The sequence below is a fragment of the Poecilia mexicana genome, unplaced genomic scaffold, assembly GCF_051168715.1.
Source record: "Poecilia mexicana isolate PSO_F unplaced genomic scaffold, ASM5116871v1 scaffold_8, whole genome shotgun sequence".
Taxonomy (NCBI): Eukaryota; Metazoa; Chordata; class Actinopteri; order Cyprinodontiformes; family Poeciliidae; genus Poecilia; species Poecilia mexicana.
Window position 1 is genome coordinate 6,189,242 of NW_028263377.1, and position 18,456 is coordinate 6,207,697.

Below are 18,456 nucleotides of genomic sequence, written 5' to 3' on the forward strand. Positions count from 1 at the left end.
GTCCCCCAAATCATCTTTTGGCAAAAAAAAAAAAAAAAAAAAAAAAAGGCTTAGGCCTTTATTTTAGGAAGGTGATGATATGTAGCTTTTAAATGGGAAGGTGCCATGGATTGATCTGAGTGCACAGATCATCCTGTTCCTCCTGATGCTGTAGTGAGGACCAGCCTGGACATTCACACTTCGCCAGATTGTTGTTGCTGTGGTTTCCCCTGGATTTAACTTTGGCTCTGTATAGTGATTGTGGCTTCCCAGATAGCACAGAATGATTGAAACAACATTGAATCAATGTCAGCCAGAAACATTGAATCAACGTTGAACGCTGACATTGAAACAACATTGAAAGTGGTCGGTGACTTGTATGTTGAATCAACGTTAGGGTTTCAACCATAACTGACATTATATCAATGTTGATTCAACCATCATCTGTATGTCAACTTGTATGCATATTTGTGTTGATAGTACATTGAATCAGTTATGAATCAATGTTGATTCTACATTATATCAATGTTGAGTCAACCATCATCTGAACGTGGATCTACATCCGGATTTCGGTTGATTCTACATTGAATCAATGTTGATTCAACACTCATTTGACTGTGGATCTGCATGCAGATTTGTGTTGATTCTACATTGAATAAGTTAGGAATCAATGGTGATTCAACCATCATCTGAACGTGGATCTGCATGCATATTTGTGTTGATTCTACATTGAATAAGTTAGGAATCAATGGTGATTCAACCATCATCTGAACGTGGATCTGCATGCATATTTGTGTTGATTCTACATTGAATCAATGTTGATTCAACACTCATTTGACTGTGGATGTACATGCAGATTTGGGTTGTTTTTATATTGAATGAAAGCTAAGGATTTATGTACATTTTACGTCTGATAGGTCTACATCATAACATGCCACTAAAAGTTTCTTCACTGGTGTTAACTGGTGTATTATTGGCAGATGATGCGTAAACTGTGTACAAGTTTAAAAATGACAACATGGGTTTGATTTAACATTTTATTTAAGAAAAGAGGGACAGATCTTTAAACATATTTGATTCCTTTTTGACTGTCAAAACAACAGTATGTTGTCCACAGAAGAACAGAGTCCATGAGGTTAAGCTTTGTACTGTATGAAGTAGGGAAACAGTACAAGTTGTGGTAACCCCAGTTTGACTCTGGTTGGCGTCACTTTGATTCCTTGTGATGTCTTCCTCTCATTCTGGCGCATAATGAAGCCACTTCTTCACAGTTTTGCTGCAGTCCTCAAGAGTCAGCTTTCGGTCAAACTGCAGAGCAACAGCTGAAAAAAATAAAAGTGAGGAAGGTGCCAGTTAGAAATATGATAAACATTTGAAAAGTTCTGAAACACAATGAAAGATTAAACACTGTACTGGTTACAGGTCTGAGAACAAATACAAACCATATAGTTCCCCATGTACACTCACTGTTAAATTAATATCTTAATCTTTCATTAATATTTATCTTAATGTTTACATATACAACTGCATTTACCCATCAAGCTGCAGTATAGTGTAGGATTTATGATATTGATATTAAATCAATATTTAAAATAAAGGGCTGTTTATCAGAAAACCTAACAATAAAACTCAGGGAGGATCAGGTTTATTTAACACACCAGAGACAAATAAATCGAACAAAAGGTGATTTATAGTGTAGTTGGAAAAATTATAATTCATACAGAATAAACTTCCATCAAATAGCTGGTTCAATCTTCCATCAACTACAAATATTTCCAAATAAGTTGATTAAATTCCTTAAAAAGTGTCTATATACTAATAAAGATCCCACACAAGTAACAATAGTCCAGTTCAATTTAACCAGTTACCAATCCAAGGATCAACAGACTGAATCAGTCATTAGCAGGTTTAGTTCAGTGTTTCACCTGCCTTACATGTTAAGTGTTTCCCTTCTGCCTCACCTGGATTGAATCTGTGGATGATTAACAACCTTCTGCACTTCTTGATGGCTGCAGACGGTCATGTAATCATCCAACTCAGCTGTTCTGGTACAGAGGCTCATTTAAGCACGACCCTAAGCATATCATAATAAAAAGTTAAAAACAAGTGATTACTATCACAACAATTTAAAGCCCACCTGGACCAGCCAGCCTTACACTTCCTTGTCCACCACATGTTCTCCCAGACCAAACAATAGGCCCCACCCTATTTTAAAAACTCAAATCCCACAAAATCTCGCAGGATTTCATACTTAGGCCTGGAGTGGTGGGTAGGATGAAAATAATACAAAAGGAGACATGACCTCAATTATTAAAAATATCCGTTTTGCCCCAAAATAACCAGGATTACTATGGGCACAAAACAATGCCCTTATTTTTCAATAAACACATTTAAGATCAAAGTAATATTGAAAAACTTACCATAAAAGTGCTCAGCGGAGAATTCAATTCAGAAGCCGGTAGCAAACAAGCCAGCAGCAAAGTGGCTTTTTGGTTGGGACAAACCACAAGTGTAAAATTGGGGAGGTGGACTGTACAACTCCTAGTACAGACTTGTAGATGTTTTTGTGTCAACACATTATGCACAGTCAGTAATAATATTTACAGACAAGTAAGAAAATGTACAGAAAGGAATCACAACCCACTGTTCTCAACATGTAGTTTGAAACATGATTAACCCCCACCTAGTAATAAAATGTTCTGACCCAGAGCTCAAGGAGGGGGAGGGAAGAAGGGATGAGAGGGGGTAAAGAGGAGAAGGTTGGGAGGAGCGGCTGGGTGGGGGAGGTTTGGGAGGGAGTAGGGGGAGATGAGGAGGTGATGAGGGCTGCAACAAACTGCCCAGATTGCACACAACGGTAAATAAACGTTGAATTATAGTTAGAATGGTTGATTTTTGGTTGAGGTCAACAACTGACGGTTGATCAACCATCAAACAACCATCCACCTCCAGCCAAGTAACCAATGTTGAAACTGTGTCATTGAGTCAATGTTGTTTTGTGGTTGAAATCTCATGAATGAAATGCTAATGTCTGATCAACGACTGATCAATGTTGAATCAATGTTGAATCAATGTCAGCTCTTTTGCCACACCCCTTCCCCTCCTCTCCTCCTCATCAGAGCTCTGGGTCAGAGCATTTTATTAGTGAGTGGGGGGTATTACATTCTAAATTAACCTCTGTAAAGGATAGTGGGTGAAGATTCATTTCTGTAAATTTTCTTTCTTTTTCATAAAAAAGTCCTACTGACCATTTGTGTGTGATATATTGACACAAAAACATCTACAACTTACTACAAGGAGTGGAGCAGTCCACCCCCACCATTTACATGAGTGGGATGTCCCAAACACACAGCCACTTCGCTGTTGGTTTGTTGGCAAAAGATGTTAATTCAATGTTGAATTGCCATCATGTGCAATCTGGGCAGGCGCAGAGCTATAGGGGGGGGGCTTAAATATCTGATTATAGACTGAGAAAGTCTACCGCCTGTTGAGAAAGGTCTATTTAATGTTAAAGTTACTTTCCCTCAATGGAATATATACTAGTCAGTCCCAGTGACCGTTTCACTCACGGTTTAGCCGATGTGTGTCCTGGGTAAAGATCAACCAAAAAACGCAGACCAACCTCCCCGCCCCTCGCTCAACAGTTTCTGGTAGCACAGGTGACAAACGTCAGGGGCCTGGTGATTCGTTAGGGGTCCGGTAATTAGCCCCGCCCCCCGGCCCAACGCTGACTTGTTCCGCTAGTGAATCTGGGTACAGAACGGAATCACAACTCAGTGTTGTCAACACATAGTGCTTAAGTTAAAACGTGATTAACCCTCACCTAAAAGGGGTTGTGCTGTGGTGGCGCAGGGGTTAAGCACAAACCACAACCAAGGCCTCAGTCCTCAACACAGCTGTCACAGGTTCAATTCCTGACCTTGGCAACCTTTGCTGCATTACCCACCTTCTCTCATTACCCACTTTCCTGTCAATTAACCATCAAATAAAGGCCACTAGCCAAAACAATCTTTTAAAAAATAAAATGTGAAAAATGAAAAACCCTCACTTAAAATTAAAGTTGTTTCACCCGATTGAGGGGTCAATGGGCCCAGGTGGGGGGAAAGGGGTGTGTGTGTGTTTTTGGCGGGTGGAGGGAAGGGGGTTGGGCGTTTGAATGGCAGGCGGTGGTGAGGGGTGCAAAAAACACCTGAACACTTTGATTACTAGTTTTTCCCCAAACCTTATCCTCAAGGCAAACTGACCTGCATGCTTCAGCAAAACCTTGTTAATCAAATGTTAATTAAAATCATGTGTGCTGAATTAGGGAAATGGCTAAAACTTGCAGGGCAGTGTGCCTGGTGCCGGTGCTGAAAAACACTGGATTCGATGTGGCATTTCAATCAATGAATGTTAATTGGCTAGAATTGAATGGTTGTTTGATGGTTGATCCAGCTTCTGTCGTTGACCTGAACCATACATGCAGCCTTTGTGATCATTATTCAACATTGAATTAACATAGTGTGCTATCTGGGTAGTTCTTCCCCAAACCTTGACGTCAATCAAACTGACCTGCGTTTTTTCAGTTCAGCAAAACCCCGTTAATCAGACGTCAATTAATATCATGTGTGTTGAATTAGGGAAATGCCTAAAACTTGTAGGGCCTGGAGGACCGGTGGTGAAACACACTGGATTCGACGTTGGCATTTCATTTATGTGATGTCAACCACAAAACAACATTGATTCAATGACACAGTTTCAACATTAGTTAATTGGCTAGAATTGAATGGTTGTTTTATAGTTGATCCACCATCAGTTGTCGACCTCAACCAAACATGCAACCTTTGTGATGATAATTCAACATTGAATTAACATATTTTCCAACAAGCCAACAGCGAAGCAGCTGTGTGTTTGGGACATCCCACTCATGTAAACGGTGGGGGTGGATCTGTCTGTGGTTTTGAAGAGATTCCAGCAGAGTGAATCACAGCTTATCAGATGGAGGAATACAACCAACAGCTTAAGAACATCTGATCTAATGCAGCAACACAACTTTGTTCGGCTAAAAAAAGTTATCCAAAAGTCTGTTATCTCAAATCTGCTCACGAAAGTGTCAAGTCGTACTATAGAGGACATTTGGGTTTTAGCAGATTCACTGCAAAAACTCAAGTATATCTGGTCTGGTTTCTAATGCAAATATCTTAGAACACTTGAAATGAGACAAAATTAACTAATGAGTAACATTTCAGCAAGATATAAGTGCTTGTTTAAAGTGAACAATTCCTTAGTATGAATTAAAAAGTACTAGTTCCATTGGCAGATTTTTTTCACTTATAGCATGGGGAAATATCTTATCAGAGTCAGTGATGATCAGTGGAACTTGTACTTTTTAAAATCAGTATTAAGGAATTATATGCTCAAAACAAGCTTCTATATCTAGCTGAGAATCTGCGTGTGTGTAATACATGGTCTTAAGAGTGTGTTTTTATGAGTTTTTTGTGTGTGTGTAGTTTCGGGAACTGACGGTCTGACGGGAAAACCCCCCTGTTTTCCAGCTGTCTGATCGTGGCCAGCATCCACACATGGAACTAGATCTTGTAAACCTTATCAATGGATTTGTGAGCAAACGAAATCCCAAAAAGCCCCAATTCTCAGCCAGACAAGACTTCAAGGATACAGTAAACTATGAAACTAGATCCATGTCAGATTTCATTGTGTGTTCCAACAGGCCCTGGCCTGGAACAGGTTCAGAGTGAGCCGAGCAGCTCCAAGACATCATGTCTGCCACCGGCTTCATCTGGGGACACATTAAAGTCAAACTTTAATACATATTGCAAAAAAAAAAAAAGCATTGATTCTTCTGTTCCCTTGCTGCAGGAATGTCCAGTAAACACTGTTTTCTCTGCCCTACCTATGTTGCTGTCCTTTTCATTGTTGTTCACTGCTTTTCCCAAGAAGTTGACATTTAAGGTTTCCGTTTAGATCTTTAAGAAAACTCCTGGTGTTTCCTTATGTTTTCGTACTCGCTGTGCCTTCATCCCGCGTTGTTTAGTTTTAGTGTAACTCTAGGCTAACAATAGATTTGGTTTGGACATTCATGTGGCACCATGTGGGGTCAAAAGATGTGAATCTCTCTCCAAAGAGACGGATGTTTCCTGTTTTTTTGCTCCCACTTAGCCTGTCTGAAGATACGAAAAGAACATTGTGGAGGAAATGCGAAAGCATTAGGACGCATGACATGCGATAGGATCCGAAAACGGTTTGTTAGGTAATTGTCAGCGCGTGCGCCCCAAGGCGCAGACAGCTGCTCAAATGGTGCATGTCAGAAGATTGAGTGATTAGAGCAGATGGTTTAGAGGACTTGAAATGATGATAACATGGAACATTGGCACAAGAACAGCAAAAAAAAAACAAAACGGAAGGATCACAATCAGGAGCTTAAATACTGACGCAGGGTAGTAAAATGTGACAGGAGAATCAGATGAGCTAATCAGGGAATGTGGCTCAGTTGTGGCCAGGAGAAACCAGGAGAACCGAGGGAGGGAGACTAATTAACACAAGCTGTGTTTCCATTGACCATATAATTGTGCAATCTGACATTTTGAAAATAAATTTGCTTTATGGAAACACGGCAACTTTGAAAAAAAACTTTTGTTTTGGTGCTAGAAGAAGTGGAGTTTGTTTGGCCATTTCAAGATTAGTTTATTTCACAAAAATTGCAATGAAATGGACTTTATTCACATCACGAGTCACCTGACAAACAACCAGATGTTGCCACTGGCACAACCCAAGAAGAAGAAGACGACAGGAAGTAGTTGACAGCATCATGGCAATGTGAAATTGAGTTTTTTCGACATTTGCGGAATGTTGACAAAGTTTTATGCACATTTGTAGTGGAAATGTAGCTGCTAAACTAAGACTCAACGATCAGGAAAACAAAATAGGAAAAAGAAAAACGGAAAATAGGGAAATCAATTCAAATGTACGAGGAACAGACCACAGTAATGAACTAAAAAGAAACGATAAGCACAGAGAATATGGCAAGACCTAAATATCCCATAAGAAAGTAATCAGACACAATCAAAACCCAAACAACCAAAGAATGTGACGGCAATCTTCCCGTCCCTCAGATGGATTAGATGGATTTATTTTAATATTTCCAAGGACTACATTCTGTTATCCCATTACAGAAGTCGATAGTTTGAGTTTAAAGTCCTTTTTGTCCCATTTAACATTACATTTTTTCCATATTTGTATAGTGTTTGGAAATAAGATGATTACCAACAATTTGAATGAACTATTTTACTGTGACCACAGTGAAAATCATAAATGGAAAATTGGACTTGTCTTCTCTCTTGTGGTGTTTTCCATTTTTCTCATTTGAAGAGGGGATCCATTTAGGATTTTTCATGGTGGGAATTTATGATGCTTTGCAAGTTTTCAGACACAATGTCTTCGAAGATCATCGTCGTCAAGCGCTTCGCTTTCTTTTTCTTTTCTTTCTTCCGTTTTTGCACTTCGACCCCACAGCTGTGAGAAGTTTCTGTCGAGTTTTAGAGTTCATCATTGCATAAAAACAGTCTGGTGGAAGTTCCCAGTGATATTCTCATGCAGTCAGATAACAGATCTCACTGCTGGATTTAGAATAGAATCAAACTGTGCAAACAAAAACTGTGAGCACTTAATTAGTTTGTCGGGAGCAATGATGGTTCTGAAACCTGCTGGAAGGAAGGAAATAGTCATGCTAGCATTTAAAAGGATTTTGGATATGTTATATTGGTTACAAGAAATGACAAAAATGATTTGGTCAAAAAAAAAAAATCACTTTTGGCACAAAATGACTTGGTGCCTTTATTTTAGGAAGGTGACGATATGAAAGTTTTGACAAAATACGATAAATGAAATGAGAATCTATAGATTCTCATTTAGGAAACTTTTCTCCTAAGTGGCATTTTGCAGAAGGCTAAATCTGAACGTATTCTGCTATAGTTGGATTTTAATACGATTCTTCCTGTGTTGCAGTGAGTCATAACTGGAGTGATGAATTGAACTGAACTGAGCAGCACTTCCTTAATCCCCTTGAGTCATCTCAAGTGCTCAGAGATGACTTCTGTTGTGAACTGGATCTGTGTAAATAAGCTGAACTGAATTGCAGTTTATCCAAAGTTCTGTGGCATCAGTATGCAAAGATCTTTTACCGTCGGTTTGACTTTGGGGATTTGCTTTTAGCCAATTAGGAAGATTTCAATCGGAAACAACAGATGTGTGTATTCAGTGCAGCTCTCTTCAGGAAGAGGCCGGACAAGCGGGAGCTAAAACGGTCACCCTCCTCCACAGCTTCTGTCCATTTTTAGCTCTTTGCTGTTGTGAGGACGAACTCGACTTCAGTCAGTTTAAAGTCTTTCTGAGAATGAGATGGAAAATCTTTGTCTCCTGCGAAGCATGCTGATAAGCGATGTGAGGATGTAGCTTATTCTGCCACACTTTGATGAACATCAAAGCTGGAACTCGTCTTCCAATGAACTTCGAGAATATGTTTTGACTTTTATCTGAAATCGTGACCGAGATTTTTTTTTTTTTTTTTTTACTTAAACTGTTTATAAATTGTGTTGACCAGCTGTGAACCGTCGACCCTGCTGAATCAGGGCTGCAATGGGTTGGACTGCAGGAAGGAGAAGCTGCTCTCCTCAGGGACTGAGCTGCTGATCCTGGTGCTTAGAGTGAAAAAATTACTCAGTATCCACATAAAAGTTGCAATTATTTCACTAGATCATGGATTATCATCAATGTATTGATTGATGGATGGTGCAAATCTTGGATGTGATGAATCAGTGACTTAAATTTAGTCCATCTTGGTTCTCTGAGTCCCTCCCCTTGGTGTCATGGTGAGTTTTACCTCCATGAATGAAAACAGTGTGAACTGAACAGATGTTCCCGGGTTCAAAAAGACATCTTTTTGTTCAACGCTGTCCAAATAAACACCATAAGAAAGAACATTCAGCTCCCCGGACGCTTATAGAGCTATGGTGGATTTTTTTTTTCGATTAGATTTTCAACCCACGTATAACATGTTTTGACAGAAAATATCAGGCCGTCTTTGAGGTCGCAGTTTAATAATTAAAAGAATGTGAAAGCATCTGCTGCAGGGGATGTCAAACATGCGGTTCTCTTCTGGCCAGATGTGATTTTCCACGTTTTGTTCAATAGTAAGACCACAAAGTAGCAAATAATTAAAGTCGAAGGAAAACTTAAAAAATGTAAAGAAAAATCTAAAACATTCTACATGCATTTATATTCATCCCCCATTACTCTGAATTCCCTAAATCAAGACTAATACACACAATAGTAGTGGCAGCATCACACACAAAATACGGAGAAAATCCTGGAAGTAACTATTGAAGGATACAAAAGATTTGAGCCTGGGATGAAAGTTCACCTTTTAGATTAAAGAATGTCTCTGTGTTAGCATGGTCCAGTCAAAGTTCGACTGAGAATCTGATGTATTTCGTAGCAGCTTCTTAATGAGGTTCTTTCCCAGGGATCTGCAAAGGTAATCGCCACAATGAATGTTTGTATTGTGTCTCCACCTACTGGACAAAGTCATTTATTATTTGAAGGATTTGCAGATACAGGTGCTGGTCATAAAATTAGAATATTGTGATAAAGTTCATTATTTTCCATAATGTCATGATAAAAATTAAATTGTCATATATTTTAGATTCATTGCAGACCAACTGAAATATTTCAGGTCTTTTATTGTTTTAATTTTGATGATTTTGGCAAACAGCTCATGAAAACCCAAAATCCCTGTCTCAAAAAATTAGAATATTATGAAAAGGTTCTCTGAACGAGCAATAAAAATAATCATCTGAATCAACAAAGTAACTCTAAACACCTGAAAAAGATTCCTGAGGCCTTTAAAAACTCCCAGCCTGGTTCATTACTCAAAACCGCAATCATGGGTCAGACTGCTGACCTGACTGCTGTCCAGAAGGCCATCACTGACATCCTCAAGCAAGAGGGTGAGAAACAGAAAGACATTTCTGAACGATCACAATCTTCCTCAGGGTCCGGTCACCTCTTCTCGTTGTGCAGCGTTTTCTGCCACACTTTTTCCTTCCTACTGACTTCCCACTGAGGTGCCTTGATATAACACTCTGCAAACAGCCGATTCGTTCAGAAATTTCTTTCTGTTTCTCACCCTCTTGCTTGAGGATGTCAGTGATGGCCTTCTGGACAGCAGTCAGGTCAGCAGTCTGACCCATGATTGCGGTTTTGAGTAATGAACCAGGCTGGGAGTTTTTAAAGGCCTCAGGAATCTTTTTCAGGTGTTTAGAGTTACTTTGTTGATTCAGATGATTATTTTTATTGCTCGTTCAGAGAACCTTTTCATAATATTCTAATTTTTTGAGACAGGGATTTTGGGTTTTCATGAGCTGTTTGCCAAAATCATCAAAATTAAAACAATAAAAGACCTGAAATATTTCAGTTGGTGTGCAATGAATCTAAAATATATGACAATTTAATTTTTATCATGACATTATGGAAAATAATGAACTTTATCACAATATTCTAATTTTATGACCAGCACCTGTACATATGACGGTGTGTTAGGGTCGTTGTAGATGGAACAAAAAGGTACATTTCTGCCTCAAACTCAGGAATTTTCTACAGAATACAAGAACATTTCTAAGCTCCAAAATTTTGAGATTGCTCTAAAAGATTTTGAATTTTTTGGTGGAAATGAACTCTTTTTTTGTATCTTCAATGACCCTCAATACACTGGTAATACAGTTCAAACTCTTGAACTGACTTTTTACTTGACAATCAGCCCAAATATAAATCTTTCGTTTATTTTCTATTTTTCTTTCCACTCAACTTTACATGAAAATCAAACTTTTGTAGCAGCTTTTGTGACTTACCTGTCATGTCAACCATCCTGATTGGTGTGGACCATGATGTAACATTTCTGTTCGTAACTTTCACGCTTTCAGAAAAACCACCTTTTAGATTTTCAGTGTCTGTAAGCTACAATCATCCAGATAAATGTTTTAAATATGCAGCTTTGTCTGTGATAAATCTATGCAAGTTTGTTAATGATAAAAGAACTTCAATGATTTTCTCATTTATTAGGATGGCAGTAATCCATTCGTGGATATCAATGATTGTTATGCATCTCCCCCTAGTGGAGAAAATTTGTTCTGTCCAAAGGGTTTACATTAACCCCTCGATGGACTGGTGACCTGTCAATCAATGTCACCCTGACCCTGCAAAGTGGAGCACAGACACGGACAGGTTTGCTCATTAACATTTGCCATAACATATCCCAGTAAAATGTGTAAGGCTCCATTCCCCCCAAAAAGGAAATGGCGAGGTCTGAAATTGAAATCACATTTATTGTTTTTTTTTCTGGAGTTGATTCACCTAAAACATTACCCTTTGTGTACAGTACTGTTTGTTCCTCAGCTGCTATTGTAACACTCAGACATTAAACATACACACACTCGCACACAGAACAGCAAGTCGCACCCGCCGAGGCTCCACCAGGTACACACTGGGCCTTCTCATACTCGGAGGAAGGAGGATCCTACATCAATTGGCAAAGCGGTCCCCCTGTTTAAGTGTTCTGTGACCATCGAATGAGCATCAGTGGCCACCATTCCCACCAGCACCAAGTTTCAGCTTGGAGAAACTAACATAACATATTAAAAATAATAATAATAATAAAAAAAATACCCCAAGAGTCACCTCCGCAGGACTGCAAGTACAGAAACACACAGATCAATAAAAATACAAAGCATCAAATGTTGAAATCAAATCACAAGAAATGAATTTAAGATCACTTATTGTTTAACTACTTTGCTAACAGAAATGCTGACAGCTCTATTAGCACCAGCAGTTTCTTTAAGTATATGTAGTTATATAGGTATGTATATAGTCCATAAAAGGGTTGAGGAATCATTTGGATCGAACAGTCATTGTTTTAAGCATGGGGAGGGGGGTGGGACACTGGAACAGACCATAAAATGTCAACAACCTACGTAGTATGTCTCTTCACTTCTGAAACACGGTGACCTAAAACGAACAAAGATGAGACTGGATCTCAGATTATGGCCTCGGGATCCAGAGGTTTCTAGATGTGGACTGGAGCCCCGCCCCCTTTTCAACTCCTGTTTGGTTTGCAACTGGAATAAATAGAGCTCTACAGTAACAACGGTTTAAGTCCCATGAAGTCTTTTAAGGAAGCAGGATTATTCCGAATGCCGCTCCAGTCCGTCGTTGTCTGTTGCGCGTGTGCTAGCTCTCCACCGTCGGGTCCAATGTAAACAGCTTTTACAGAGGCAAGACATGGAAGTAAACAGGCTCTTTGGCACATCCTTCACAACCATGGATGCATTTCAAGTCCTGACTGGACTCTACGACAAGACAGGCTCACACACGAGTCCGTTTTATCTAAGGAGGCGTCTTTTATTCAAGCAGCTAGACTTGAATTTTTTTCTTTCTTAAAAAAAAAAAGGACACATTTGTAGTGAATGTACAAAAATGTACAAACGAACACAGGCGCACACTGGTGACCTACTTTTTTTTTTATGAAATGATACTTTCGGCTTTAAACAGAATGAAACTTCCCACATTCAGATGCTAAATAAAAAATAAATAATTTGGGTTATGTAAAAAAAAAAAGGCAGGAAGCACATGGCAACACTGAATGGACGAACTGAAATGAGTAGCCGAGGGCGCTGACCTAAGTCGTCAAAGGTCAAGGCTGGAAAAACATCAGTCGGGACAGCAGGCGGCTCTGCTATGGAGCTGTAACATGAAGACAGGCACAAACATCAGTAGAATCATAAAAGGGAGCAAAGGTTTGGGGATTCATGTGTTTCATGGGGCCTTCCAAAAGTATTCATACCCCTTGAACTTATTTTGCTTTTATATTTTTCCATAACCACGTCAATGTAGTTTGTTTAGATTCTATGTTAACACAAAGTACTGCTTGATTGTGAAGTTGCAGAAAAGTGATATGTGTTTTAATCCTTTTAAAGAAAGAATATCAAGAGAAAAAAATGCTGCACATTTGCATTCAGTCCCTCAAAATTTGTAGGTTTTAGACGCACCTTTATGCCGCAAGTCTTTTGTTGCTACCAGAACATTTTCAGTAAATCTTTAATGTTTTACATTAGATGGAAAACATCTTTTAAAAAGATTCTTTCATCTTGATGCAGATTTTCAACTGGACTTTGATCTAAGTTTGGAACATTCCTTGGTCTACAGTAATTTTTAGACTATAAGCCTCTACTTTTTTCAGAAGTTTGGAACGTTACGATGCAGCTAACAAGCAAACCTTTTACCAACGGATTTTGAAAGATTGGTCAAGCTCAGCAAATCTGCCTCAAGATGAATGTGAAATTGATAAGAGTTAAGTGTTATAGTGCACATGAGAAGGATGAAGATGGCGATCAATGGTTTTTACTGGTAGGCTACCATGTATATAAATATATATATATATATATATATATATATATATATATATATATATATATATATATATATATATATATATATATATATATATATATATATGTGTGTGTGTGTGTGTGTGTGTGTGTGTGTGTCTTTTTAAGCAGCCATTTTACAGGCACTGTTCAGAAAAAGCGTTCACTGTACACATTTGTGTATGCTACCAGTATGTATTTGATTAAAACTTTTTTTTTTTAAATTGTTTAAATATCTCATGTTACAATTCAGTTTCAAAAATACTTCATGGATCTCAAAGGGATATTAAATGTAACTCTTTAATTCAGATTCTGCAAAGAGTTATTATAGACAGTGATGGTCTCCTATAATTTCTAGATAAGTGCTCCCTACATATGTACACTTTTGTTTTTCTTTTCAAAGTTAGTGAGTGTGTCTTATATTTAGTCACACTTAATAGTCCACAAATTACGGTATGTCATTTGTCCTAGCTGGCATAGAAAGTACTCCTGGATCCGTGTTTCTGTTTTTTGTTTGTGAGCGTGTCTTGTCTTTTCAAAGTTGGACACACTGAGCCTGGTTCTAATGCAGCTTAATCCTGTTAAAGGTTTTTTTTCCTTTCTACTTTCACCACATGCATGCTCAATAGGAGAAATTGCTGAAAAGTGAAATTGACCTGAATTGAAATGAGAGTTGTTAGCATTGGTGTTATTTGTAGAAAATTAAGGTTAATTTTCTTTTCACTTCACATTCATGCACTATCTTGTGTAGGTCTATCACATAAAATCCCAATAAAATGCATTAAAGTTTATGACAAAAATCAAAACGTTCTAAAGGTGTGCATACTTTTGGAAATGACTGTATGTCTGTGTATTAATGTGTATATGAAGTCGCTACATTCAAGCTAAATATATGTAGACTTTTGGGAACAGTAATACAACGAAAAGGTTAATCTGAGTGATTGTTCCTTAGTTATGTGCTTCTACATGTTCCAAAATTTCATTTTAACACATGTATATTGTTTCATTAAGTGCAGGATAACAATGTCAAATTTAAAAGTGCCTTTTTAACACCAAGTGTTTTACCACACAGCTAAAAGTCTCAGCGGTGAGACGAGCATGATTAGAAATTCAGTCAGAAACTTTTAAGAAAAAACAAAAAGGCTTGCCATCATCTCACAAGTCTTGCTCACGTGAGGATGGGGGGTTGAGCTGTAGTAGACAGGGCAGTAAAAGTGTGATAAAGGGTTCATGTTAGCCTCTCAGTGTCCCAATGATTGGGAAAGGTACAGTAATATCTGAACATTCAGTATAAACAAGGCAAACACAAAGTAGTATTTGATCTCTCCTCATGACCTCTGACAGTTCCCATTATCACCCATCCCCTAACCCACAGCGGAGCCGGGAGAGCTTCGTTCCCATGGCAACAGGACTTAGGAACAGTCTAGAGATGCTTCAAATGTGCTTAGGGGGCTTCAAAAGGGCTCTTAAGATGGAGAAAGCTCCTCTCTCTTACTACAGTTTCTGGAGGTGGCAGGAAGGAAAAAGTGGTGGACGAACAAAACAAGCGGTGGAGCTGCAGCAGCGACGCGTGAGGAGCTTGGGCTCACACCATCTGTGTGGGGAGAGGAATGGGAGTCGGGATTATGGAGGGCTGCTCCTCTGAGACCTGTGTGATCTCTTTGGCAGTTACGGTGGGAGCAAACTCCGCCACGGGCGTGGGGGAGCGGCTGTTGGGGGCCGTGGAGCGGGTCGGGGTGGAGGCAGTTCTTGAACTGGGGTCAGAGGCGTGGACCAGGGTCGAGTTGTCGGCTGGGTTGTGGCCGTCGGCGGTGGCTGCTTTTAGGGCGGCAGGCTTGTTGTAGTTCATCTTGAAGATGTGCTGCTGGAGGTGTCTGATCCAGTCCTCCTGCACCGACAGCGGGCCGTGGAACTCCACCTCGCAGAACCTGAATAACACAAAAAAACAGAAAAAACTGCTGAATATAACCACGATATAATAGAAGCAGTTGTTGGAGTAAAAGAAATAAGAACATTGCAGCAAGCAGTTGATGTTGTCAGGCCACTTTCTCCCTTAGGAGAAGTTAAATACTTTAAGGTTTTTTTTTCTTTTGACTGCAGTTACATCAGAACCTAAGCACTTTTTGTGTTGCCTGAGAATCCCAAAAGGTTTACAAAATACTTCACACTGCATCAGCAGCTAAAGTAGAGGAAAGCTTTAGAGGCAGAGGAGGAAGGAACTGCAGTTTGAGGATTAAAGGCGCCATTTAAAACTCAGCCACACAGTTCTTTATCTGATAGTCTCAACATTACCAACATTAAGGATGATTTCACATCAAACGCTTTTTACTCCGCTTTAATCTAATTGTAGTTTGTTGGCCTACAAAATCCAGTTCGATTGGGGAGGAGGGAATGTGATAAATCAAACCATGAAGAGGACCAAACAAAGTGAACTCCAGTGCAGTTAGAATGCAAATGTGAAAACCAAGTGGACCAAAGACGACTTCAAAAGCAGTAAGTGTACTAAAGCGCTGGGCATTCTGGGTAATTACAACTAAAAGCAAAGCGAGAAAATAGCAAAACGCTAGCACTAGTCTTTTGCCAGAGAAACACACCAGTTGAAAATGCAACAAATGTTGCAATTCTGGTTACCAGTCGAACGAAGTACCAGACTATCAGGTGTGAAAACACCCTCAGTGCCCTGAGTGTCTCTTTCTTTCAGTGGATACAACTGAGCTCATATGTTTTCCTTACCGGCACTTCAGGGTGTAGAACTTGCCCACCAGTTTGACCAGTGGGTAGGAAGGTGGCTTGGGTACCAGGGAGGGGACGGTTCCTGTGCGTGGGGGCTTTGGAGAGCCACTGTCCCTGTCGGCTCCGTCTGGGCAGGATGGGTGCTTCAAAGGCCGACGCTCGAAACCTTAGAGCAAGAAAACGCAGCAAAATCATCTTAATCACTTTTTAAGACGGAGGAGGACTCCAGTTTTGAAACTTGTTGAAGTTACTAAGAGGTAGCAGGACAATGTATAACACATTTTTGGTTTGCATGTTCTGCCAGTAAGATTTCCATTATTTATGCATTTATTTTCAGTACAGATTAGGTTTGGGCAACATTTATAGCTCCCCAAATACAAATACTTATCTAGAAAAACATTCCCCTTGGTAGAATGCTTCTTTAGGGCACCTGTCACACAAAGAAGTGTGATTTGTACCATTAAACTACAAACAGTAATGTAATTTAATCATATTTATTTACATTTATTGATTTTAATTGATACTGTCCTTGAAAAAACTGGAGAAAACAGTAAAATGCAACACTGCAACACAAACGATGCTCTGATTATCTGTATGGCTCTTAAGATAATTTTAAGAGATATGCTGTGTGCTGTGTGTGTTAAGAGGGATCTGGTCCACTTGGAAGGACGACAAGACCACGTCAATCTAACATCGGGGACATTCAACATGTTGGATCGTCTTGGCTCAATATCGCAGCATGTGAGGCAATCAACCCAGCCTGTTTAATGTGACATTCAGCCAATCAGAAAGTGACGTGATAGAAACACGGTTGGTGAATCCAAAATACACAGAAGACAAAACAACTATCATGACGGACCAGAAGTAACAGTCTACAAACTATCGCCGTTGCGTCTTTGCAGTCGGCCAAAATGGTTCATGTGTGGTGTGAAGTTCATAAAACTGGTCAAATATGAACGAATAGCGGTTTTTGCATTTGGAAATTTCTCTAAATGAAATAACCAACATTTTTTCAACTTCATATACTTTGGCAGCACACAGAAAAAACTGCTTTGATCTAAAAAATGACTTAAGCACACAACTATTATCTTGAAAAGCTACAACTGTAGGCCTACAATCAATACATCAATTAATGAAATGATCGATCAAAACAAGCTCAATGATTTCCATTTGCATAATTTATTGTTTTTCTCTTTTCTCTCTTTCTACCAAAACTGGATCACAAAAGTCTTCAATCTGGTGCAACCAGCCATTTTTATTAAGGACAAATGTGTTTACAGAGACTTCAGAATTTGATTTGTTGTTTCTCTTGTTTTGTTGGTTTAATTAAGACATTTCAAATGTTTCAGTGTTAAATGTTCATTAGAATTTAAAGTTCATTGATAGTTGATAATATGTTCTTGCATTATTATGCCTTTGCCATTATATTACTTGAAAATGGTCTAAAAAGAACAATGTTACCATTTGTCACATTAACTTCTGGGATAATTTATCATCCAGCAAAATTTGTTATCGTGACAGACCCAATTTTGAAACTTGTTAAAGTTACTTCATCATGTAGACCTACATGCAGGTGAATATTTCAGGTTTGTGCAAGTGTTGTGTTTCCATGCGTACCTCTTGGCAGACGGACATTCAGCTCGCTACGGGCCACCTGTGCTTGAAGGCTGCTGCCGAGGCGTGAGAAGGTGGGGCTGCTTCCGCCAGCCCTGGCCGGAGCCGCCCGCAAGGCGGCCCCCGATTCCTTGTCGGCGGCCTCAGAGGAGCCCTGTCGGAGTTCTTGGCTCCGTGGCCGAGCCAGGCTAGAAGCCAGGGAAGAAGACCACTGAGAGGAAGAGGAGGACGAGGAGGAGTGGGCCTTCTGCGATGAGATTGGGAGGACATGATCAGAATCCACAGACGAGGTGAGAGGTGAGCTCGTCTTCTGGAACACGGAAAAATAAGTGATCTATCAGCAGCGCTTTAAGGAAAACTATACTGTCACTGCCTAAAGACGATGTTCTCAATATATTTTATAACATACATGAACTCTGAATATGATCAACATAAAACTAGGAAGCAACAATTGAGTTTATTATTGCCAGAAAAAAAATGAGCAGCCAAGAATGTGATCTGAATATCTAGTCTTAACAAAACGAGACCAGATGGTCGTGCTGTTATTTAAGATCCCTTTAATGTCTCCAAAATATGTTCAAACGTTTAAAAAAAAAAAAAAAAAAAAATATATATATATATATATATATATATATATATATATATATATATATATATA

The 18,456-nt window shown here is 39.2% G+C and overlaps 1 protein-coding gene and 1 long non-coding RNA gene across 5 annotated transcripts in view; both read right to left on the reverse strand.

Annotated features, from left to right (window-relative positions):
- Window positions 1-1,002: 1,002 nt before the first annotated feature.
- LOC148157936 (uncharacterized) lies at window positions 1,003-2,392 on the reverse strand. Its single transcript, XR_015764073.1, has 2 exons — window positions 1,941-2,392; window positions 1,003-1,301 (listed from the first exon to the last, which is right to left on the reverse strand). It is a non-coding gene; the product is annotated as an uncharacterized LOC148157936 (long non-coding RNA).
- An 8,943-nt stretch (window positions 2,393-11,335) lies between these two features.
- Window positions 11,336-18,456, reverse strand: part of wizb (WIZ zinc finger b) — a 34,687-nt gene continuing 27,566 nt past the window's right edge. For 3 of the 4 annotated variants that reach the window (XM_088008109.1, XM_088008110.1, XM_015008286.2), the window contains 3 exons: window positions 17,802-18,045; window positions 16,185-16,350; window positions 11,336-15,379 (listed from right to left, as the gene is read on the reverse strand). In XM_088008109.1, coding sequence (XP_087864235.1) covers window positions 15,037-15,379; window positions 16,185-16,350; window positions 17,802-18,045 — 753 coding nt within the window. In that variant the 3' untranslated portion in view covers window positions 11,336-15,036. Of the gene's footprint in view, window positions 15,380-16,184; window positions 16,351-17,801; window positions 18,109-18,456 lie in introns of all 4 variants that reach the window. The other variant, XM_015008284.2, reaches the window with a different exon arrangement.